Genomic DNA, 24,863 nt, shown 5'->3' on the forward strand with positions numbered 1-24,863 from the left:
GGCGGGGGGTGAGGCCGCGCCGGGGCGGCTCCGGGGGCGTTCGGCGGCGGGGCCGGGGCCGCTCGGGGAGCGCGCCCGCCGAGGGACAGCCGGACCGCCCGGGCAGCTCCGGGCACACGGGTCGCGTTCCTCGCGAATTTCCCTAGCTCCGGTGGCGAGTTTGGAACCGGGGCTGTGGCAGGCGGGGAGCTCCGCCTCGGCGCTGGCATCCGGCAGCGAGAGTCGCAGCTCCGTAACGGTGCCGTGCGGGGCTTCTTCGGAAAGTATAAGCACTTAGGATTTGCAAAACCTTCGGATTTAAGGAACTGGGTTATCGTTAGAAATCACAGCTGTCGTTTTAATTCGAAAGACAGTGTTGTGACACCTCCTTGCCTCGCAGTGTTTGGGATTGTGTCATGTTAAAATACGTGTTTGTGTTCCGTCTGTTAAGGATGGCAGAGTGTATTTGTCTTTTAAGATGTGGATTAAAAATAGAGATTCTGAAATGAATGTGGGAAAGTGATGTTGTCAGTTATGGCAAGAAATGGGATTGAGCTACCTGGTGTCAAAAGCGTGGTGTCCCAGCCTTCAGTTGGTGAGAGTTAGCAGCATCTCCTGCACACCCGAGTGCGAGCCGTGCAGGAGCCGGCTCTCTCCTGGCTCAGGAAATGAGCGCCTGGAGAGCCGTGCCACTGTCCTGGGCACGGGGTCACTGGGGTCTAGACCGGGATCCTGTCAGGGTATTCCTAGCGAAGTCTGAGAGAAGAGAGGCCACCTATTGCTGTTCACATTGGGACTGATTTTGCGTTTGACAAGGCAGCTTAGTCAGAATAATTTTATTGCACAAATTCACAATGATCAGAATCACCACAGTCGCACCTCAAGAAAGGAGCAGAGAGAAGCACTTTGTATTTTTCACTACCAAGTTATAAAACAAATACAGATTTAATTGACAAAACAGTGTTTTTTTTTTTTTTTTGGTTTTTTTTTGTTGGGGTTTTTTTTGTTTTTTTTTTTTTTTTTTTTTTTTTTTCCCAAAGCAAACACTTGGAAGTTTAATGTCTTTATTTTTATTTTTTGTATGTGTGAAAGCAAATGAGCGCCTTCATTGCTTCATTGGTCCCTGAGGAGTACTGTGAGACATAAGAAACATCCTTCTGCCTGAGCAGACACCTCTTGAGTTACCAGCTATTATGCTGTAGTGGGTGGCCAGTTGGTTTCCTGGGTGGCCAGCTGGTGGCCCAAGGAGAGAAGCAGGCAGTTCTAACTGGCCACTGGAAACAGTACCATGTGTTGGGTGGAACCAGCCTAGGGCTGTTGCTGAGCTGAAGCTCATGAGCAGCTTTATGGGAACAAGATGCTGGGAGCTGGGCTGGCTCTCTGAGGAGTTGTGTCCTGCTGTGCTGGGGCTGCCGGGCAGTCACAGAAAGCAACCTGTGTGCAGAGGCCGGCTGTGTGCCTCCCTTCATGGCCTCTCCCAGTGACCGTGTCCTTCACTCACCCTTCTTGAGTTCTGTATGTCCCACACTGCTGCCTTCAAATCTCCTTGCAGTCCCTGCTGAAGGATGCCCATAGCACCTGCTGCTACCTGGGACAGCCTTCCCACAGTTGGTGGTAGGCATCCAGCCTCCAAATCACCAGGTGGAAAAACGACTTCCAAACCTCTGTTGTTGGCACTCTGCAGCTCTGGGATGCAGCTCAGTTAGTGCTGGTGGGAAGGAACTGAGGGAGCTCTGTTCCAGCAGGCAGGGCTGGAATTCTTGCTTGAGAGGTGTGACACTGGTTATCTTCCCTGCTTATATCCATGTACTGGCCAACTAAAATACTCCATTAATATTAGGTTTAATGGGACAAAAAATTTTTTTCATGGGATCGTAGGGAAATCTGATAGAGATGGGAAAGAAGTGTTAAAGGAGTATTAAATGGTTTTGATAGCATAGAGAGAAGTAGCACATGGAACCTGGTGATGTGAAGAAACTTGTTAGATGTCAGGTGGGGTTCCTTTGGGGGCAGGAGCCACCTCTTCCTCTGTAGTAGCTCATGGAGCACAAAAATCAGATTATGAAAATGCTGTGAGTTGCATAACTGGCCCGTCCAGGTGAACTTTGCAAGCACTGAAATGTTTTGAAGCAGAGGGGACAGCAGAGCATTCTGTTTGATTTGGAAAAGGTGTAAAAAAATCTACTTGCCACAGACAAAGTAACTATATATGCTTTAAGGGCTGCAGACATCCTCTATTTTACAATGAAGTGCAGACAAGGCCAGTGTATGCTCTAAGAGGAGCATGCACTTACACCACTTTTAGACTAAAAATGTCTAAAATGTGCAGTTACATGTGCACAGCTACTACAACTGGCCCTGCCAGTGTGGTGTTGGGGCACAGGAACTCCTTGTTAGCTGGGTATGCAGTGTAGCTGCCCAACCTTGTAGGGCAGGATCTGAGACTGAAACATGGTTCGCAAAAGTTGCTTTAAGAGTTGCAGTTGGGAAAATACTAACACAAAGGTGTTAGACACTATGTATCTAGATTCAGCTCCACAGATGTCAAAAAGTGTTGATGGTCTCGTTCTGCCCTGAAATAGGAACATAAAAAGATTTCTTGATAGGAAGGGTGTGGGTGTATTCATGCCTCTTCACAAGTGGGAAGACCTCTTGGTGACAGAGAATGTTAATTTTGAGTAACATTCAAGCCAAATTTAGTGGGCTTTCCCATGAATGTTATTGAACCACACTCTGCAGCTGCATCTCATTGTGGCTTCTTCATCATGGAAGAAAATATGCAGTTGATCTGCACAGTTGAATTTTAATATTTTAATGATAGCCCTTCCAAAAGTAAAACAGCAACTCAGGCTGCTGAGAAAAAACCAGTCAGGAACATGAACCTGTGAGTTTAGAAAGACCAGTGACACACAGGAGCTTGCTGCAGACCTCTCACACATCCCTCCATTCCTCAGCCAGCCATCTGCTGTCGTGGAGGTGAGAGGTGTTCCTGGGCTGGACTCTGCCCATCCTGGCACTCAGCTCTGCCCAGTGCTGCTTGCTTTTCCCCAGCCCTCTGGAGGATGGGTCACACTGGTGGTGTGATACTGCATGTCTGCGTGACAGAGCTGGGCTGCACTGCTGCCACACAGTCTGACCTTGCAGTAGGATTGTTTAGTGCCAGTTAAATGCTTTTCTTCAACGTGACAATCCACACTGACTTGACTGATCACTGAGTATTTTTCACTGGAGCCATAGGTAGGTGTTTCAGGAGCTTAGGACCATCCTGTTGTCCTTCCCCTCTTCTCTCCCAGCCATATAGGAAGTCATCCTGTGAGATGAGAAGAGAAGGGGACCAGCTGTTAGCCTTGCCAGGGCCATGGCCCTGCAGCTGTGGTGGAATCCTCCTTGTGCCACCAGTAGGGCCAGGAGCAGGCTGACCTCAGCAGCGGGAGCACGTGAGTCAGGTGAGAGGATGTCTTGCTCATCAGGACAGTTTGTGTGCTGGACAGGAGAGTGGACAATGACCAGTGCACCAACCATGCAGGTGACCTTATTTCTGGACGAGTCAGCTGTGGTTGCTGTTTTTAATGGGCGGCAGTCCTCTGTTGTAGAGTAGTGATCTGCACTGCCATCAGCCTGTGCTCCTGTCCCACCTGCTTGATTCATACTGGCACACTGCTTGTGGTAGAATGTCACCCAGACATGGCCTCTGCAATGCCTTTGTCCATAGACTGATTTTTCCACTCAGTACCAGTAGACCTTACGACAGCCATCAGTTTGAACGTCATCTTCAAAACAAGTGCTGTAAGATGGTTGAGAAAAGGTGGACAGGCTGAGCACCCTTGCTCCAGAGAAAAGAGATCAGGGAGGAATTTGTCTGCGGATACACCCAGAGATGTGGTCCGAAGAGGACAAGGATCAAATACCCCTGTTGGTCAAGAGTCAGGCTGTTAATAGGTTTAAGCCACAGAAGGAAAACTCCAGTCTGAAAACTAAGAGAACTGTATAACTGGAGGAAAAGTTAGACAGTGGAACATGTTGCCAAGACAGAGGTTGTGAAACTGGAGATATTTGAGGCTAGGCTAGACACCCATCCATCAGGGATGGCTTTGGAATAACTGAGTGAAGCCAGTGAACAATTCAAACAGCTTGACTAGATGACCCAGTAATAGTCCCATCCAATCCAAATATGTTTGAGACTTCAGAAATGTAGTTGGCAGCTTGTCCCCTTCCAGCACAGTTACGATGTGTTACTGCCAGATGTACCATCAGTACTTTATGCTAAAGCCAGTGATGCATAAGATTGTAGCTGAAGCCAGCATGTTTAATAGCTTTTTTTCCCCTACTAGGTTCACCTTGCTCTTAATCCATGTGAAGATCCGTTGGAAACACCTCTAGAAACCCAAGAGTTTTCAGTCTCCTAATAAGTTCTGTTGTGTCCAAGAACAGCCTGCCCAAATGAGCAAGACATCCCAACAGAACACCACCACAGATGCGAGCGGAGTAAGTGTGATTCACACTCAAGCACACTCCAGCGGTTTGCAGCAGGTTCCCCAGCTGGTGCCAGTTAGTCCTGGTGGTGGAGGCAAAGCTGTGCCTCCGAGCAAACAGGGAAAGAAAAGTTCCTTTGTGGATAGAAACAGTGATGAGTATCGTCAGCGCAGAGAGCGGAACAACATGGCAGTGAAAAAGAGCCGGTTAAAAAGCAAGCAGAAAGCACAAGACACGCTGCAAAGGGTCAACCAGCTCAAAGAAGAAAATGAACGTTTAGAGGCAAAAATTAAACTCCTGACCAAGGAGCTGAGTGTACTGAAAGACTTGTTCCTTGAGCATGCCCACAATTTTGCAGATAACGTGCAACCTGTTGGCACTGAGACCACCACAACAAATCCAGAAAACAGTGGACAGTAGACACCTGCGACCTTTTGAAACAGACTCTTGAGCTGCAGCTTGTCTGCAGTGCCCGTGCAGTAACCCAGCAAAAACTGTACCTGTAGTCACTGTTTTGTGGAGATTTTCTTCTTTTAGATTTAACACTGAAGATTTGTTAACAATTAAACCAGAAACTGGTTAACTGTTTGTTTTAAATATTTTTCTCCTCAAAGATTTATGCAGATCTGAACTCCTAGCCAACAAGAAATGTAATATTTAGGAAATAACATTTTCACAGGAATATTCACTTACCATGTTAGACTTTGCATAATGGGAGGAATCCAGAAGGATGGCTCATTGTAGTATCAGAAACATGTGATTGGACAGAACGTCTTTTAAATACCTGTTAAGAGTATTTAGCCCTTTGTTTTCTCCATTTCATATTACAAACTGCAAAGGCTGTGGAGAATTTTTGCTTCTTACTATAAATCTGTAGAATTTAAGTCCTATGAAGCACCATGTAGGTCCCTCCTGCCCAGTTATAGTTAGTGGGGAGGTTGTAGTTATAATGAGCTGGGATGCTTACCAATGTTCACCAGAAAAATAACAATATACTCCGATGATATATACAGGCAGTTGGCCTCCAAATGGCAGGTGAAGCATCCTGTACAAGAGGCAAAGCAGCACACTGGCAAAGCCCTTTATTTAAGCTTGTATTTCATATTGCTCACATAGTGACTGGGGCCTTATGAGAACAAGAGCTTGTTTTCACAAAATTTCAAAATGCTAACAAAAAACTCTGCTCTGTACAATTGCATTCTTGCTGGGAAGGAAGTATTAAGGAGAACAAAAAGTTCAAGCAGCTTGACTTGGAAGGGGCAGGAGAGCAGGCATTGAGCTGGGATGTATGGATCACTGCTGGTTGACATTGATCTTACAGAAATTTACAGGAATTTTAAAAATAAATGGCCCTAGTAACTGATTCGGTGAAATTTCTACAGCCATCATACATCTGTTTGAAGGAGTATCTTTGGTCTTGTTTTATTTCCATAGAAGTTTTTCTGTAGCAACTTTTTTATTGCTACTGCTTAGTCTTTGCCATGATCCATAATGCAGTGCTATGTGCTATACTGAGGATTTAAACAAAGTAAAGCAGGAACTTTGATGTAACTTTAATTTATTTTAATTTTTAAATATTTCATTGATGGTATGGTTATTTTACATTTAACCTGTGTGTCTGTTTTGTAGATTACTACACTGTCTTAATTTCCCTCTTACACTACCTTTGTCCATAGATTATTTTGGAGGATGCTTGTTTGCTCTGTATCTGCACTTAGGAAAAAACTTGGATGTTATCTCTATGAAGATACTGTTAGAGAATGAAACCTTGAGAAGTTCTTTTTTGAATTTAAACTTTTAATACATGTGGAAAACTTTGATGGATTGTTTTGGATTATGTTAGACTTTTTACAGGTATGTTTTTTGATTCTAACTGCATCTGAAGTTGGTAGGGTTGAAATACCAGAAGCTAATAAAAATGTTTTGCTTGTAGTGGCCTCATTTTTCCCATCCCTTTTCTATCTCCCTCAAGTGCAGAGTTGCCCAAGTCACACAGCTATCTTGGAGAAATCAGTGCAAGAGTCTCTCTTCCCCTCTTTCACTCAGGTTTCTGCTCCATGGAAGCAATCAGAAACTCACTACAGTTCTGTCTAAATGTCTGATTTAACAAAAAATTTAAAAAAAAAGGAGAAATTTTAGATTGTAAATATATGGCATTTAGATAGGGGGCAGGGAGAGAGGCAGAACACCAAAGATGACAAGGAAGAAGATGACCTGAAGGCCTCTCTGTTAACTGCACGTCCCCTGGGGGCCAGGCCCATCTCTTCCCTGCGTCTCTGACCTGCACTGGTCTGTCCCCTTGTCCTGAAGTTGGTTTGGCAGGCCGGTGTGGGGCCCTTCTCTGCCAGTCTGAAGAGGGGCTGCAAATCCTGGCTGTTTGTGGTTTTGGTGGAAATTATTTCGTAGATCTCTTGTGAGTGGTGGCGATCCTCTTTCCGAAGCTCTCATGGGTGACTTTTCCACTTGATGCTCCTGACAGCTCCAATCCCATTTCCTTCATGTTTAAAACCAAAGCACTGAGTTTTGAAAGTCATGTGTTTGGAAAATGAAATTTCTGGTCTATCAGCCACTGCACTGAAGCTGTGGTTTAAGCCCAACTGGAAAATAAGCCCCATGCAGTCACTCCAGCCCCCTCAGGTGAGAGAGCCGAAATGCAGACTGGGGTTGAGATAACAATTGACTGTTACTGGAACAATTGACAATTGAACAGCAACCAGAGGAGAAAACAGCCAGTGACAGCAGCGTGTGACAGAGGGTGATGTCCAAAGCACTCAGAGCGGGACAGGGCCAGGAGTGACTGGAACACAGGGCCAGGAGTGACCAGAACACAGGGACAGGGCCACGAGTGACAGGAACACAGGGCCAGGAGTGACCGGAACACAGGGCCAGAGACAATGTGACAGCGACCCTGGCCTTGGGACAGTGACCCCAGGCCTTGGGGACAGCAGGACGATGATTCCTGGCCTTGGAGACAGCAATCTTGGCCTTGGAGACAGCGGGACAAGGATCCCTGGCCTTGGGGGCACCAGGACAAAGATCCCTGACCTTGGTGACAACAGGACAAGGATCCCTGGCCTTGGCTGACACTGGAACAAGGATCCCTGTCCTTGACTGGCACCGGGACAATGATCCTTGTCCTTGGCTGGCAGCAGGACAAGGCCCGGGAGCAGCAATGGCTCTGTGCAGCACCTCACTCGTGATTGTAACAAATCCACGTTTCAAACGTGCCCCCAGCGAGAGGCTGCAAGAAAGGGCTCAGGCTTATTCCAAGTCCCCCCCTGCCAAAGCAGCTCCAAGGGACAAGGGTCGTTTCTCCCAAGGTGAAGCAGCCCAGGCTGTGTGGCACCAGAGAACCTCCATCTCACCCTCTGCTGCAGGGCACAGAAAATTTCAGTGTGGACCTATAAAAGTTAAGATTTTCCTTTTGACTCATTATTCTTAACTCCAGTCTGTGGCAGAATCCAGTGCCTGTCCGTACACAAGGAGTTCCAGCACATTTCAGCAGGAAACCTGATTCCCATTTTGTCACTGTCCCCCAAGGGCAGGGGTCTGCCCTAGCCCCTGTGAAGAAGCTGCAGCAGGTAAATCAGCAGGTAAATTCAGAGTGCACCCAACCTCGGGGAGCCCCAGCAATTTGCTGGAACAATTTACATGTATCATTTCAGAATTGCTCAGACGAAATTTGCTCGGTGTAAGACACATTCTGTTACTTCTGTGCCAATTCTATTCAGGTCTGTTTGTGCCAAGGGGAAAAGGCATTTGTGAAAACATGACAGAGTATAAAATATCTTGATGCAGTCAAAAAGAAAATTTGCCATAACCTGTACTTTCACCCCATTAATACACTTAAAATTATTAACCACCACTTTTTAAAGTATTAAATATCACTTTGCCTTTTTAAAAAAAGGTTTATTCCCCCTCCCTTCCCCAATTTAGGAAAAAAACCATCTAATTCACTTTTTGCTTAAGTGGATAAAAATGATCATAATTAAAGAACAATCTTCTGGAATGAAGGATGAAATTTACATTCACGGGGTTCGTGGGCCTGGTGATGAAGGAGAACGGCGAGGGTGGCAGAGCAGCGGCATCCATCCCCGCCCGCAGCAGCGGCGGCGCTGCCCGGGCCCGCGGCGGCCGCGCCCCGAGCGCAGCCGGTTCTGCTCCGCAGAGCCCGCCCGGCCCGACCGGTTCTGCGGCCCGGCCCCGCTCCTGCCGACATCCAGCAGGCAGGAAAGCTCCGCACTGCTCCGGGGGACGGCACACTTGAAACAGTTCCAAAGCTCTCCAAATGTGCGCAGTGTTGCTGTAAAGCAGTAACTGCTCCCCCGAGCAGCAGCAGGAGCAGGTTTAGGGGGCCCAAAGCACGGAGCCATCCTGCCACAGGAAAACGCCTGGCTGTGGAGGGAACGGGGCTGAGGCCACGAGCGCCGTTTTGCACTGAAAAAACCTGAGTTTTGGGGGCAGATGAGTTCAGGGCAATGCCAGTATAATCTCTGTGTTCTCACATCTGCAAGGCTACCAAGCAAAGTCTGATGTCCTTGTGCAGGTACTCCATTTCAGAGGTGGAAGATTCCGGTCACCACAGCAGGAACATCAATACAAGCTTCTGACCTCACAACCTCCCCTCCTGAAAAAACTTTCCCTTCACAGTCAAGAAGTCAAGTGCAGCAATTCCGGCACTTGCCTCATACAAACCAATGTCAAGAAACCTCTAAAAAAATGTAAATAAGCTTATTTATTAATTGAGTGACATGAATGAAGTCCTCTGGATTGTTTCACAATGTTTCTTTGGTCTCCCATGTGGAGTTTCCTACACAGCAATGGATCACCAGGCTGTTGGGAATAAAGGGCAGGTTCTTGTCCCACAGACCAACCCGCCCAGCAAAAGGAGCTCTCCTGGAGCAATGTTTATGAGGATTTTTGAGGAAATGATTTCAGGCCTAAATGCAGTGCTGGGGCAGGCACCAAGGCAGTGGCAGTGGCTTCTGACACCACCCAAGCCCAGGCTGTGCTGTGCCCCCCAGGGAGCTCACAGTCCGTCCCACTGCCCACGGGTCAGGGCCTGGTGCGAGCAACAGAGCTGAGCTGCTGCCACCAAGGGCTGAGACACAGCTCAGCTGGTCAGAGGGAAATCCTTCAGAGGGAAATCCTTCAGAGGGAAATCCTCACCGGGCAGGCAATGAGACCCAGAAAGGCCCTGATGCTCTGCTGCGGCTTCAGCTCCCCCTGACACAGCAGAGGGATGTTCTGAAGTGGCTTTGCAATCAAACTGCAACAGAAGCTGAATATTGATCAGGAGTTTTGATGGGTAGAGTGAGAAAGATTATTTTTATGTAGTTACCAGCACCTAGTGCTATTTTATGATGCAAGAAGTGTATTTATTATTCTGCAAGCTGATGAATATCTACAGTAAAGGAAAGCTTCTCTTGGTAATTTAAATCTTGCATGAGTGGAAAATAATTTTGTGACCAACATCAATATGTTTGTATCCAAATAATGTTTACATTATTTCATTTTGAACTAATACTGAACAGTTAAAAATAACTCTATCATGCTGCACAGCATATGCTGCTGAATGACCACGAGCCCTGCAGCAAAGATATTCCCTTCTTTCAACTTTTAAGGGTCATGAACACCACAGCAATCTGTGTTTTTAATGAACAAATCTAATGAGCATGGGGATGTGTTTGAAGGATCAGTACAGCCACTATCCAGAGAAGAAAACTCTGGCTAGTGAAGGGTCAAAGTTTGCAGAACACAAATTGGTAGTAGGGTCAGATAAAAAAGCAGGAACTGGAGCAGAAAAGTAAAATGACCACAAAGTTGTGAACACAAATGATGCCAAGGTGAATTTTAATAAAAATTTGATTTTGCTTAGTGCATGGATACAGATCCGTAAGAAAAATGTCATTATGTTCACTGAGAACAACAGATTTTTATTTCTGTTTTTCACAGTACTTGTGATGAAGTTTAAAAAAGGACTTGCTCATAGCTTTCAGATAATCCATTTGGTGTTTTAGAGTCCCAATCATCAAAATTCAGATTTAATTGCAAGATACATCTGAGTTGAGATCTGACAGAAGTATAAGCCCCACTGATAAGGCAGCAGGGTTATTTGGCTGCCACTCGGTCACGTAAACTGCCGATTGCAAGCAGCAGTTGATTTACCTGGGCTTTCTACCTTCATTTTTAATGCATTAATTTTTCCAGCTGCCTCTCTTGCTATTAAGAATTGGATGCATTTTATTTTATATGCTGCAGCATTAAATCAGAATGATGACTGATTAGTTGAGGCAATAAGTATCATCCTGAAGTTTACTGCTTTTGGCTGGAGAGGCAGCCAAATGATTTGGCACTGCTCTGGCCTTCTGCCATGAAAGCCTCTATTTCTTCCACAGTCCGTGGCACACACGTGAGCAGCTCCATGCCCGTGGCTGTCACCACGATGTCGTCCTCGATCCGCACCTGCACAGGGAGCACACCAAGGAGTCACCAGGGAGTTCAGGTGGGCAGGAGAAGCCTCAGGCTGCAGCAGCAGCAGCAGAGAGGGCACACGGTGCTGCAGCCCAGGCAGAGCATCCCCCTGCGAGCACGGAACTGCCACCACCAGCACCTTGGCACGGGGCTCTGCAGCTCCAACTCCCCTTGGCCCTGGCCCCTCCTGGGCTCACAGCAGCTCGGTGGTGACCCCGGCTGTGGTGGTGGCCTCACCCTCTGCTGCAGTGGGTACACCAGGGACAGTCTGAGCAAGGTGCTGAAGCAGTGAGTTCGTGCTGTGCCATGCTAGGGGCCAGTAAATCTCAACCCCCTGAGAGCAGGAGCAGTTAAAAAGAACATTCTTCCCTGGATCTGCCTCCAGCCTTCTCAGCACATGCCTTGCTAGGGACAGTGCCTCCTGATGCCCAGTGTCTGCCCTCAAAGCTGTCCTGTTTCTGAGCTGAAATTCAGGTAGCTTCTCTTTGCACTTAAAAGTTTTCTCTAAACACAGTAAACTTTCAAAGCGAAATCTGAACATTAAATACCTTGAGGCTGATATTCCACACATTGAATTTTGAGCTGATGAGAAAGACCTAAGCAGGTCAGACATTTCTTTTAAAATACAATCACTAAATTTCAAACCATGGAAGGAAAAAGCAGATCCTCTCAGTTTTTCAACTCTTGCTATTAAAATGAAAAGTGTGCTCCATTTCTGTTTGTCTCTAATCTCTTCTTACCAGTAAATGTGCCTACACAGTCATTCCCATTATCTTATCAGAAAAATGTTGCTAAGTTGCTAAGCTGCAATAAAAGCAATTTTAGTAAGGTGCAAATCCAAAAGAACACAAACCCTGGGTACTCCCACCTTACAATTGCTTTAATTGTTTCTGACCTCTTGACATTTTCAACTAAAAATAAAGCTGGTTAACATTTGTACTTCTGATTGCAAAATAATCCATTTGTTCAAACAAAATGAGTCATCCAGTCCTTATTAAACTGTTTAATGATGTCTTTGCCAGATTATTTCTTTTACTTGGTATCAAGTTAAGTGTATTATAAAGCAGAATTAAATAAACAAACTCCATTGAGTTTACACATTTGTTTTGGACAGCTGTAAATTTGAAAGCTGTGAGGCTCTGTATGCTCAGTGTGCCTGAAAGGCTGCTGCTTTGCTGCAGAAGAGATCAGCAACACATGCAATGACTCTGCACTTGAACAGAATTTATCAGGATGGGCTTTTTGATTCACTGTTTCAAATTTGACTGCTGAGCAAAACACCACCCAAGATTCAGCAGGAGGGCCCCATTGCATCCAAAGGCAAATCCTGATGTGTGCCTGTCCTGCTGGGTCTTGGGCCTGGGCAGAGCATCCCTGGGTGGACCAGTCCCTGCCAAAAACCTGATGGTACCAGGCTAACCCTGCAGGAGTGCCAGCACCCAGGGACAGACCTGGGAAGATGGCAAAAGCCAAAGCATCACATTGGCAAGCCCAGCCAGTGTAAATAGAGCTGGACGCAGTGATGATGTGGGAAGTAAAAATGTCAGTGCAAAATTAAGTCTGAGAGCAGAGGGAAGGCCACACAAAGCTAGAACTGACTCTGCCTACAGAGACAGCCTTTTCCCAAGCACTGCCAGCTTCACAAACCTCCCCCTGCTTGAGCTGAAATTCCCCAGCTGCAGCAACTATCAGCCACAATTCAGCCTCTTGACCAGTAATGTCAGCAAAAAACCAAGAAAAGTGTTTGTTCTTTCCAGTTCAGTGTTTCATGACTTCACGATATCTCTGCACTCTTTGGGAGGATGAACTGACTTAAAAGCAGTCCTACAGTGGGGAAGAACAACTGGGGCAAGGTGTCTGTCCACACTGCTCTCTATCTAGGCCACAAGAGAGCTGGGAAATAGGTAAGAGTCGTGAAAGGACCAGGGAAAGGAAGGCACAGTGAGGTGAGACAGGACTGACAAGCAATGGACAAAGAGAGCTGGGACTGGCTAAGGAGCCCAGGTAGGGAGATCCTGGTGGAGGTGAGAAGTGACACATCCTGAATGAGGAGACACACAGGGGCTGGAGCTGCCAAAGGCAGGGAGCTGAGAGTGACCAAACGGAGGAGTGCCATGCCCCATGACTCCTTGTACAGGAGGAGCATTGTTAGGAGATCATACAAAAGCTAGGACATCATACAATTGCTAGGAGATCATACAGTCTGTGCCACAGCACAGCTGTGATCTGCAGTGGAAAGCAGGAGAGCCAGTACTGTCACATCAGCCTGCTCAGCATCAGCACCTCCAAATGGTCCACAGGGTATGGATGGAGGCACACAGAACCACTGCTCCCTGGGACCACCCACCACTCCCTAGGAACACGCCTCTTCTTTCCCCAGAATCTAATCCTTCCTCTCCTGGATGAATCTCACCTGAAATGGATGCTTGCCACAAGAGAGAAGTCAGATTTCCCATTTTCAGTGCAGAATTTTTCCTTTGCCTAAAAGTAACGTGAGTGCAGAGGAATAGGCTCTCAAGGGGATGGAAATTATTTCATTTGCTCTCTTCCTTCACATTCTCCATGCTTCACCCTGAGTTTAAATTCAGCAGCAGCAAGAAGCAGCTTCAGACGACCTGCAAAACCTTCCCCACAGGAGAGCCTGTCATTTGATCTTGTCTTCTGTCCAAATGGACAAAAGATGCTTGATCTCTCTGGCAAGGCTCACTGGTTTGGGACTGCCTTTCCCAGAGGGGGACAGTGGTTATGAAACTTGCTCTCAGAGCTGTCCCTGTTTGCAGGCTCTTTGTTCATTAGTACTGCTTGTTTCAGGGCTACAGAGCGGTTTGGAGTTGGGCACTGAAGTGTGAGGCTCACTGCACCCCCAGCTTTCAGAGTGCTCTGCAAAAACCTAGGGGAGGCTTTACTTTCTTGGTGTGAAATGGCAGACTTCAAAAAACCACTCCTGTAAAGATGCAGTGGCCAGGACTGCCCCAAAAATGCCTTTTTCTTATCAAGGGTAGTGGCATGATCTGTCTAGCTAGACCTGATTGCACAACAGCCTAACACCAGCAACAGGCCATCATGTGGCTCCACTCAATGGTCCCAGCTCTGTCCCGAAGCAGGGCCTGGGGGCACAGCCAAGGACAGCACAGGAGTTAAATACCAGGGCTGCTGTCAGCTCTGTACAGCCTCGCACTTTGTCCTGACTTACTAATACAGCCATGCTCCCCAGAGCCTCCTGTGTTACCTTCCAAGGGAAACAGGGTTGAAGCTCTTACTGATTTCTTTTGGATGATAATATATATATGAGGCTTTTGACAATAAATAAATTATTTTGGCCAATTTAATAATCCAGATTTGCATGATGACAGATCCCAGATGTCAAAAAAGGCAACTGATGAAATGTCCCCTTTTTAAAAAAAATCTACTGATCATTTGTTTGATTATGGCTGTGGAAATCAGCAACGCTGACCTTAGAGTGGGACTCTTGTCTGGAAGTGGTGACAGGACGTGGCCACACGTGGGACCACCCAAAGCAGACACGCACACGTCTGGCTGGAGGACCCGTGGGTCTGTTCCTACAGCTGGTGTCCTACTTGTGTGCAGCCAAGGGAACTTATTTCAACTCAGCCATCAACTTCCCAGTAATTTTTTAACAGGGCAAATTTATCCTGAGCAGTTTGACTTCTGCTCAGAGGGACTGGGTAGGAAAGAGAGCTGCTGCACCAAACCCAGGCTGCAGGGCTGGGGAAGGCACTTCCCTGCTGTTCCACACTGTGGCTGTGCCAAGGTGTTTGCTGTAGGCTCTGTGCTCAGGGAATCTCATCCCATGCTCTAGTCTTCTTGGCACAAGCAGGTTTCATTTGCAACCAAGTCCTCATGTCAAGAGAACCTTTCTTTTAAATGTCCACACTTAAATTTTCACATTTTTATAGAAGAGGATCAGTATTAGTAGGGTGAGGCCATGTGCTTTATTAGATTAATTGATACAGATGGATAAAAAGCCTCAGGTGCCCAGTCCCTTCATCCAGCTCAAAAAGAAGCATTAAACTACAAGCTAAATACAGGTTAGGAACAGCTGGTCTTACTTTAATCTAATTATGTTAATTAGACAAGAGGAAAGGGCTAAAGAAGGTTTGTAAGTACCTAGCAGTAGTTTTTGGGTTGCCTACACCTAACACTTCCCTTAGGAGAACTTCTAAAGGAAGTTAAGTATGTACATTGTGACAATTGCTTTCCTATGAAAACTTTTGAAGAAATGCTGTGTAGCACTATTACTGTGATACAATATGCAATATTAAAAAGCAGATGAGGATAACATTTATTGCCTAATAAACAATTTCATTTCACAATACAAATTCATCATAAACTCAGAAACAGAGACTAATCTTCTGAAAAATAAAAATCAGGACAGAGACAACTTTATGGCTCTGTGAACCAAAGGTAGAAGCAGTTATATATCTTGCTCTTTATTTGGTTTAGCATTACTTCTGAGTAAGGGAGGTACTACGGTTTTGAAACTTATTGTAATATTAGCGGATCTTCAAGTTCCTGGGCTTTGTAAATCTGTTTAATTTTTAAATGAGAAAAATCTGTAAGCTGAAGAAAGTAATGCATTTAACACCCATCTGTCTTTCAGCATTTTCTCTAAGTTGCGTAGTTTTCAGATACTAAGTCTAGTGCTAGTTCTACAAATCCTAGGGAAAATAAAGCCTGAACAGAGATTGAATGTGTAAGGCCAAAAAAAAAGACTGAATGGCTTTACTGTGTCTTTGAGAAAACGTCATATGAACTGCATGAATCAGTAATCAGCTTATGAAGAATGGAAATGTCAAACCCTAAAGGGCAGCATTTGGAGTCAGCATTTCCCCTTCCCCGAGGATTCAGCTGCTTCTCCTGAGCAATACATACAACTGTATGCACATCCCTCTATTTGCACATCTGTGTTTATTCAGGAGCGTGTGGGGCAGAGTCCAGGCAGAGCAAAGGTGCCCTGGGCCAGGCACTGTGCCAGCATCCAGCAGCAGCCCTTGTCCCACAGGATTTATGACCTTTGTAAACTGGACCTTGGTTTTGCAGATGGAGAACTGAAGTACACGTGACTGAAATGTCCCAAAATTGGTCGAGGAAGTTTGTGAGGACTGAACCCAACAGCTGTCAAGTGAAGAGTGCAGGGCTTCAGACAGGCAACGTTCCCTGAGCACTCCGGCTTCCCCCTGCAGGGATCTGTCCTTGACCCAGCAGAGGTGAAAAGCCCCAGTGAGGAGGTCCCTGAGCAGCAGGGACAGCCCCAAAGGCTGTGCCTGGGTGTGAGGTGTGCAGGAAGGAGGGCTGCTGATGGACTGTGCCAGCAGGGCATGGACACCTCACACTGCCTCTTCTTCCCTGCTCCTGCAGCTTCCACAGCCTCCTCATGGCTAACTCCAGCCAGCACAAATTACAGTAAATGGCTACAGGCTTGCCCTTTCTGCCACACTACAAGAGCCCTGCTTCTCAATGCAGAAACTTGTCACAGTGAAGAAAATTCTTGAAAGCCCAAAAAAGACATGAATTCAAGGTGAATTTATGAAAAATCCACAAATTCCCTGTGCGGACAAACTTACTTAGAATTACAGTAGTGTTACTTCAGTGAATGTTAGTTCATTTTTGAAGTGAATTACTCTAAACCAAATTAAGAACATTTTAATTAGTGCTGAGCTCTGCACAGAGAAATGCACAACTTATTTCCTTTTGTAGAATGTGTTTTACTTTTACACTTAAAGGAATTGGACTGGCTGTAGTGAACTCTTCAGCTACAATTGACACCAATATTAGCCCCTGAACTATTAATATTTATTAGTAAAAAACTGGGCTTTACAAGATCTTTTTTAATCCCATAGAAAGAAAGTTTTCTGGCATGCTTTTGTGAGAAATACTCACTCTGGATAAACTAGAATAAAATATTTTGTTCATAACTGACCACTATACACAGCACAAACGGCATCTTCTTTTTATGCAGAATCAAGTCAGAATGGTAAAGATGGAAAAACTTATTTTGATTGCTCTATAATCCAGCTTTTGTGAAGAATTCCAAAATATTCAGATGTATTCCAGTCTTAGATTTTATTTTCATTCTTCTCCTGGACAAAATCAAGTGACAACATCTGGCTCAGGGTATGTGTGTATTATTATTTTTTCTCTCTAAGTAAAATGTATTGTTCACAGGGGGATCAGAGACTTAGATTTTTGCTCAATCGTTTTTGGGCTGCCCCTTCTTTTAGCAAAGTTTGTTGGCCAGCTCTCCTTACAAGTCATCATTACAGGAAGCTAAACAAAAATGAGGGAACAAAGTTTGCTTGAGATCTCTGGAACAAAAGTGCCTGATCCAGCAACTTATTACCAAGGTAGAGATCCCAGGCTGTCACTCCTATTCTGTGCAACCACAGGCAGAAGGTGAACCACAGGCACACCTCAGGCTGCAGAAATGGAGTGGGCATTCACAGCCATTTGGGAAAAATGTGGGATTTGCTGAGCAATTTTGGGAAAGCCCACCAGGAATCAATTCAATTGCTGAAAAACTCCCACAGAGTATTTACATGGAAAACGAAGACATTTAAACCTGTTTCCATTGCAGTGTCAAGCTACACAAGCACATCACAGTTTTCTTTTAAAATACATTTCAGTGTGTGTTGTCACACAGAATGTGCTCACAGAAAATGCAGAATTAGCTGCCTTTTGTTCACCAGTACCTCAGTTGTCTGGCTGGCAAATCTTGATAAAGAAACAACACAGAGACAGATAATGTCCCAGACCTCAGCAGTGAATGAAATATCAGCAAGGGTAAAGTCCTGTGTCTCCTAACAAGGCTGCACCCACACTATGGGTGGCTGCCCTCGAGCCTGGCTGGCTCACATGACCGGGGACAGCACACACAGCTTTTCTGTCAGGGCTGGTGGTTCCAAGGCAGCTCAGACCAAAGTGCTACAGTAATCACCCTCTCAAGGCTGGGGTACAGTGATAAATGAGTCAATGGCAGCAGCAGACAATTCCTAATGAGTGACTTTTCCTACCAGAAAATCACCGCCAGTGCCAGTGACTGCTCGCTGTATTGGGACTTGGCAGAAGAGCCACGGGGAGGATGGGGCACGGCAGCTGCCTGCTCTATCTCCTCTGTGCAGGAACAATGTGGCACCCTTCAAATGCTTGCCCTGCTGAAATAAAAGCCCACTGGAAGCACTGCAACTGCTGAATGCTCTGCGAGGGCGGTGGCTTTGCATGGCAAACGTGCCCTGGACAGTATGTAGAACCAAGAACTCTCCACTTGCCCAGCAGCTGCTGCGTGGAATGATTGCCAGATCACCTCTACCTCCTGTGGCCAATCCTCCTGTGCCCACTGCTGCCTGAGCCTGTCACACTGAGCACGGGGGCTCTGGAACCCCATCAGCCATTCTTCTGGAAAACAGGGAAGGCTCCCCCAAGGCACAAGTTTCTTGCCATTCTGTCAATAATCCTGTAAGAGCAATTATTGCTGTTTCCATCTACTGCCTCCCTGGCTTAAACTGCATCAGGCTCTTCTGCCCCAGCAGGAAGCACTGGATTGTGCTGCTGTCAAGGAAGCCAAATCTGGACTACAGAACTCAGTCTCGTATTTCACAACATACACGTTTCACACATTAGACAAAACATTTACCTGGCAAGCCACTGTATGGTGCTGGCAGAGGATATTTCAGTCAACGGGAAAATATGGGTCTATCGTTAATCACTAGTAAAAACCACATTAAAAAATTAGAATAAAACCCCCCAGTTTGTCTGCAGGGTCAAATGGTCCGAACGACTCAAGGTGCTGCCTCAAGGAATAGCCCTATGCGCAGTACATTACAACTCCCAAAAGCTGTAAGACTTTTGGGAGCTGTAAGAAGTCCCAAAAGACTTCTCCTCAGATACACAGTAAGGACAAACAAAGAGAAAAGCAATTAGTGAAAACATCTGTTAAGAATCACTCACCCCACCGAATCCCCTGAAGCGCTGCAGGACGTGGCTGTTGATGAAGCAGGCCTGGGCAGGGTCGTGCAGGGCCTGCTGCAGGAGGTGCTCGATGAAGTAGATGCCGGGCTCGATGGTGAGCACCATGCCCGGCTGCAGGCGGCGCGCCGTGCGCAGGCTGCGCAGCCCCGGCTCCTCGATGCGCTCCACGCCCTGCGGACACACAGCGCTCTCACAGACACCAGCACATGCAGCACCTTACAGCAAGCCCTCCTATGCTGACTGCTCCGCAAGACACACAAAATATAAAAAATAATCACAAAGGATTGAAACTTCGCCGTGCAATTGCCTCCCTCCCATCAATCCTCATTTACAGAATCACAGAAGAATGAGGTTGGAAGAGACTTCTAAGATCATCGAGTCCAACCTGTGCCCTAGCGCCTCAACTAGACTATAGCACCAAGTGCCATGTCCAGTCTTTTTTTAAACACATCCAGAGATGGTGATTCTACCACAACTTAGCTTTGACATAGAGTGATGACCAGTTTTCAGCTCAACGCCCCAATCTCTTGCACCACAGAAATCTTGGCTTTGGATATGCTTGGTACTGTTATTTGTCACCCTGTTCTTCTAAGTTCTTCTAAGCCATGTGATGTTTGCATTCTCATAATGAAGTTTCTCAGGCACTTTTATGTAAAAAATTATTGCTTTACATTCTTTTCTGGAGGAGGAGAAATTTGATGGACTGTTGGTTTGTCCAGTGTCATTGGAGAGGCAGCATTTCCACCCTCCAATCCACTGTCACTTTTGAAAGTCTATAAATGTTGGAGTCAGAAAATCAACTTCCCTTATTTTTACCTTGGATTTTCCAGCATGCATGCAGTTTTATTTCGTGTCCTATTGTGACAATTACTCTCTGCCTTGGGAGAAAGGCTGCACTACAAAGCAAAAATATTTACTTGCGCTATTCCTTGCTCTACCCTCCCTTGCAAAGTATGGTAGGTGACATGCAAATCTTGAAATGCCCCTGCCACGTCATGGCTGAAACAGCTGAACTATGCAGCAAAGAACAATTTCTCAAAGGATATGCAAATACTTATTCTCACCAAATGTTATTAAAATTACACATTTATGATCTTGATTCAGGAGCAATGAGTCTACACATGACCTCATAAAAGCAGCCCATTTAAGCTAAACTTTTGTCAGATTCAGACTTTCAGGCAACATGGTGCTGATTGGTATTATTAAAAGTTAAGTCGAAACAAGTCTGAACTAGCAAAATATTCTCTCCTTCCCAAAAGCTGGTAAAATAAAATGATATATGAGGACGTGCTTAGTCAAGGAATTAGAAACACTGCAAAGACTAGTTCCGCGTATTAATTTTCTTCCCCCCAAATGTGCCAGGTACTGCAATATCAGAATAAACCTATCTCAATCCCATTAGCTTTTTGGAAATTCTTTGCAACGGTAGCAAAATTTCCCCAACAAACTATAATAATGACCTGTGACCAGCTCACAGGCCCAGCATCTTGTGATTGTGCACACACACTCTGCTGAAGAAACCTGACTCTGCTTTAGCCAGCAAGTCAGAGGTGAACACATCTGTGAGACCACAGCATTATTTATCTGGTCTCCACACAGCTTTCCTGAATCTTGCTTCTGCCCAATGCCATGGTGCTTTCCCTTGCTGGCAGAAGGCGCATCTGGTGTCAGCATCACTACCAGCATGACTGGTGCCACGAGGATGAAACTTCCCCTTTCTCCCAGACAAACCCTGCCCAGCACCACCCTCAGTGTGGGGCACCATGTCCAGGCACAGCCCAGCTCCATCCAGCCAGGGGGATGCAGAGAGGCCGGAGCACACCTGCACATTACCCACGTTCTCATCTTACTGAATCACTCCCTCTTCACAGTGGACACAGCCCTGCAGTTTTGTTTGCTCTTGAGCTCCACTTTCAGTTCAGAGAAAGCCTATTTTACAGAAATACTGTTTTGCAGCTGCCCCTCCATAGTGCTTGCTTTATCTCCACTGGTTACCCAAGCAAAGCTGAGTTTGCTTTTACTCCCTTTGCAGAGCTTATTCTGTTCCAATGAACAGCATCTTACAGTAGCCAAGATTTCTAGAGCTGACCAGCCTGGACATTTGGACATAGGTTTGCCCATTTTGACTGTGTGTTCCATGTGTTTTATGTCATATGTTTGATTTGGACTTTGCAGAGCACTATATACTACACCAAAATAAGAAAACATGGTTTTGTTTTACTAAGCCTAGGAAACAAGAACACTGTAATATTAAGCAAGGCATTTTCAATTTGTACTCTTATCAAAACTCAAAGAAAATCAATATATTTCTAAACTGGAAACAATAACTGCACTGAAATGGAGCCATTTTTTCTCTCATACTGCCCTTTGGGGTTTGGCATTTCACACATTCATTGTAATGTGTAAAGGAAATGAGGGCATCCAATCTTGTGGATTAATCTCTCCATGAGCTGTAAACAATTAGATTAGTGTCTGGACCTTTTGGTGCCTCGCCAACTATCTATCGGCTACTTTACAACAAACAACCCAGATCTGGCTTTTAAGTTCACTTCTCAATTCTACTTGTAAATGCCTTTTCCAAGGCAGTCAATCCAAGACAGATGCTAGAAAGACAAATGCAGAGGAGGAAAACAATCGCAAACATCCTCTGAAGGCAGCCCTGGCACAGCATCCATATTTTTTTGCCTTTACTTAAAATAAATGGTGTTTAACATCATGTGTGACAATAAAGCCTCAGTAGCCCCCTTTATTTACCTCTGTACAGCTGCTAAAGCAATGGTAGGCATTTTGTCTAGACTGCTAGCAGTCTGATCCTGCTTTTAGTTCTTCCTCCAAGGAGCTAGCAGCAACAAGACCCAAAATACACATTTGGATACGTCTCTCAGCAATGCAGGGAGACTCCCCGAGGCACCTGAATATTGCTGCTCACCCAAAAATAAAATTCTAACTTCTCTGGAAGGAATTCACCAAGTCTTTTTGCTATTCCTTCCATCCTGTCTCAGTCCTGGGTTGTGTGGCTCCAGGTTTCATCTCCAGGTGTTTGGATTCTGCAGGCACTGATGCAGCTCTATCCCTACCATGAAACCATCTCTAGTGGGCCTTCAAAGAAAGGGTAACACTGCTCAGCTTTTCAGAGCTGAAAAGCAAGCAGGACAGCAATGGGGCTTGTCCTTTTGACAGAGACTAGCAGGGTGGTCATCAGGAGATGTGTGAAATGGCTGCAGAGAGACAGGTTCTGGCACATGTTTAGTAGGGGGCCACTCACACTCTGAGCAGAGGACAGCCCCAAATCAATTTGCTGCAAGGCTGAAGGACAAAATGAGCTGGCACAGGAAATAAGCAGAGAGTAGCCAGCGACCAAGCTGAGTGGATGACAAAATCTCTTCTTTTGAGAACAGTGCTTGATTAAAACACATATCAGACTATGGCTTCAGCCTCCCAAGTGACATCTGATCTCTGGGCACTCATGACCACCTTGGTAACCACCATACCCATCAGGTCCAGGGGCTGACAGCTCTCACTCTGCTGTGGTTGTTCATGAAAAGTAGGACAAACTGAGGACTTTTTTTAATGACTGAAACACCAGAATCCCCAAACAGAAGATGACAGGTCTGAAACAAGACTTGCCATTTTTCATCAAGTCAAACTCTCTTGGGACCAAAGCCCCACAGGGCAACCTCACACTGTCATCCATCAGTAGGACTCTTCTGCCATTAATGGATTTCCTTCTTTGTGAGCAGGAACGCTCCCTACATCTCACAGCTGAGCAACTCAAGCTTTGTTTTCAACAGTGACCATGACATTGTTTTGCAGTCAGATGAAATGAAGAGTGAACATGTGAGTGCTGGTACAGCAGCTGTGTGATACCTGCTCCTATCACCATTATATCCTGGAGGCCTGGCCACTGAGCAGGGCCCTTGTCACAGTGCTGCACAGAGAGAAAGTATGAGCTGATAATTTGCCCTCAAAAAGTGAACAGAATAGTCTAGAAAATATTTATGCCTAGGCATCTAAAAAGAGACTTGCAGTTATATTCTGTGAAAACTAAATTTTGAACTTATTCTCCTGTATATTGCAACAACAGACTATATCTGAAATTGTTTTCTAAGACTGACTTTATTTGGAGGTTCTGATCACATTTTAAGATTGAGACACTCCTCCCTCAGTAAGCACAGATGTATGACATTGTCATTCATGACTGTACTTCTGCCAAGAACATTGGATTTGAATTAATGGTTCATCTAAGGTAACGAAAACCAGCACGGCTAAGCAATAAGGACTGTCAAGGGAATGAGAGAATTATTATGTAAACTGATTTTATTACTATGTAAGCAAAATAAAAGTTCAAATTAAGTGTACAGTAATACAAAATATTACTATTTTTGGAATAAGCAGGGAATTAGGAAGTATGCAAATCTGCCTATTTCCCAGAAAAAGGGCTGTGGAAGACTAAAATTTGCAATAACCCCAGAATATCTCAGTATAAAGATGAACTACTACTTGCTCCTAAGCACGTCAATAGTTAATATGTTGCTTTTTCCATGGAAGAACTGCTTTGTGGATCATGCTGGATCTTGTTCCACAGGCAAAGCAATCAGAAGCAGAGACAGCTCCAGGCCCACTCAGGCCTGACCCTGGGTTTGTTTTTGGACCAGAGCAGAAGAAAACCACAGGTGATGTCCCTGTGCTGGCTGGTGCTCACCTACAGGGCCCTGGCAGCAGCTGGAGATGCACAAGTGCAGAGACATGCAAGGGCACCCTGCCAAAACCAGGGGCTGCAGGTTGGCATCACCCCAAAGTTTCCTCAAGCCAGTGGTGGCAGCAAACCCCATCCACGGCACAGAACACCTGAGGTACTCATAAATGCAAATACTGAACCACAGTAAAAGGCTCATTAGTGACACAATATAGTTTCACGTTCTCTTTTCCAGCTAAATCATCACAGAACTTTTTGGAGCCTGACAGACTGTCCCAGTTGGAACACATCCAGTACAGTGAAGTCCTAACCACTTTACCAAGCTAAGTGCAATCAAGTATTTAAATTAATCAGAATACTAACATTACATTTAGATAATATGAGATGAGCACCAAAGTGAAATCTCAGCTCTTTCACTCTTCCCCCTTCTCCCACTGCATATACCTAACTTCTAATTAGCTCATTTAATGTAAAAAGAGCAGAGCTCTGTGCAGCCAGGAAAATAAAAGTCTCAAATTCCATTTCACGTGTCTCCTGGTCCCTTCTCTAAGCCCTTGTTTCACTTGCTGAGTGCTCCTAATGAAGATTAGTTTATTCAATCTGTGCTGCTTTTCCCCAGCAGCCTGAGCTGCCTATAGTCACCTGCAGGAACTGCTGGCAGTCCTGCCTTTGAAACCAGCAGCAGGTTACAGGAGAACGTGCCCCAAGCACCACAGATCACTCCTGGCATTTGCAAATCAAAGCTCCCACTTCTGCAGGAGAATCTAATTACTAGCTGGAGCTTTTGGGACATAGCTCAAAGTTAATATTGGGGGAATAGAGGACACATGATGTTTAACTGTCTATTTTACTTGAAGTGTTTTCTTCTTTTTCTAAGTATTAACTGTGGTATCAGGTTTAAGTTACCTAATAACTTTCCTGTTATTGAAGGGAATGAGGAAAAATCATCTGCCACTTATTTGAGGCACTGCTGCCTCATGATTCTGCTGGAGCTGGATTTGAATCCAGCACTACAGCATGGTTCTGAGCAGAACTCACCATATAATTTTTGCTTTCTGATCCTCTGATGTTACCACGCTCCAGTGCTATCATTATGGAAATAACTAAACACATAGACTATATTTTTTCTCTTTTCTTAGAACCTAAGTTTGAGAAAAAAAAAAGAGACAGAAAATAGTAAAAACCACCAAGTTGACATCTACAGCATTAACCTGGAAGATGAGGAGAGTGTTTAGAAGAATGTATAGGAGTTTTA

General features: G+C 45.4%; 2 protein-coding genes across 2 annotated transcripts in view; one reads left to right on the plus strand and one right to left on the minus strand.

The window, feature by feature from the left end:
* The first annotated feature begins 1,028 nt into the window (after nucleotides 1-1,028).
* CEBPG (CCAAT enhancer binding protein gamma) lies at nucleotides 1,029-6,385 on the plus strand. The gene is made up of 2 exons (XM_041396260.1): nucleotides 1,029-3,425; nucleotides 4,311-6,385. Exon 2 carries the CDS (start codon nucleotides 4,420-4,422, stop codon nucleotides 4,870-4,872), a length of 453 nt encoding a protein of 150 aa, XP_041252194.1. The 5' UTR covers nucleotides 1,029-3,425; nucleotides 4,311-4,419; the 3' UTR covers nucleotides 4,873-6,385.
* A 3,903-nt stretch (nucleotides 6,386-10,288) lies between these two features.
* Nucleotides 10,289-24,863, minus strand: part of PEPD (peptidase D) — a 145,434-nt gene continuing 130,859 nt past the window's right edge. The window contains exons 14-15 of the mRNA XM_041396265.1: nucleotides 18,892-19,083; nucleotides 10,289-10,917 (exon numbers count right to left, since the gene is read on the minus strand). Of these exons, the coding sequence (XP_041252199.1) occupies nucleotides 10,768-10,917; nucleotides 18,892-19,083 (342 nt within the window). The 3' untranslated portion in view covers nucleotides 10,289-10,767. The remainder of the gene's footprint in view (nucleotides 10,918-18,891; nucleotides 19,084-24,863) is intronic.

The sequence above is a fragment of the Onychostruthus taczanowskii genome, unplaced genomic scaffold, assembly GCF_017590055.1.
Source record: "Onychostruthus taczanowskii isolate IOZ18803 unplaced genomic scaffold, ASM1759005v1 scaffold127, whole genome shotgun sequence".
Taxonomy (NCBI): Eukaryota; Metazoa; Chordata; class Aves; order Passeriformes; family Passeridae; genus Onychostruthus; species Onychostruthus taczanowskii.

Excerpts from the sequence above, each read along its gene's own strand:
- CEBPG (XM_041396260.1), top strand. The coding sequence starts at position 4,420 with ATGAGCAAGACATCCCAACAGAACACCACCACAGATGCGAGCGGAGTA.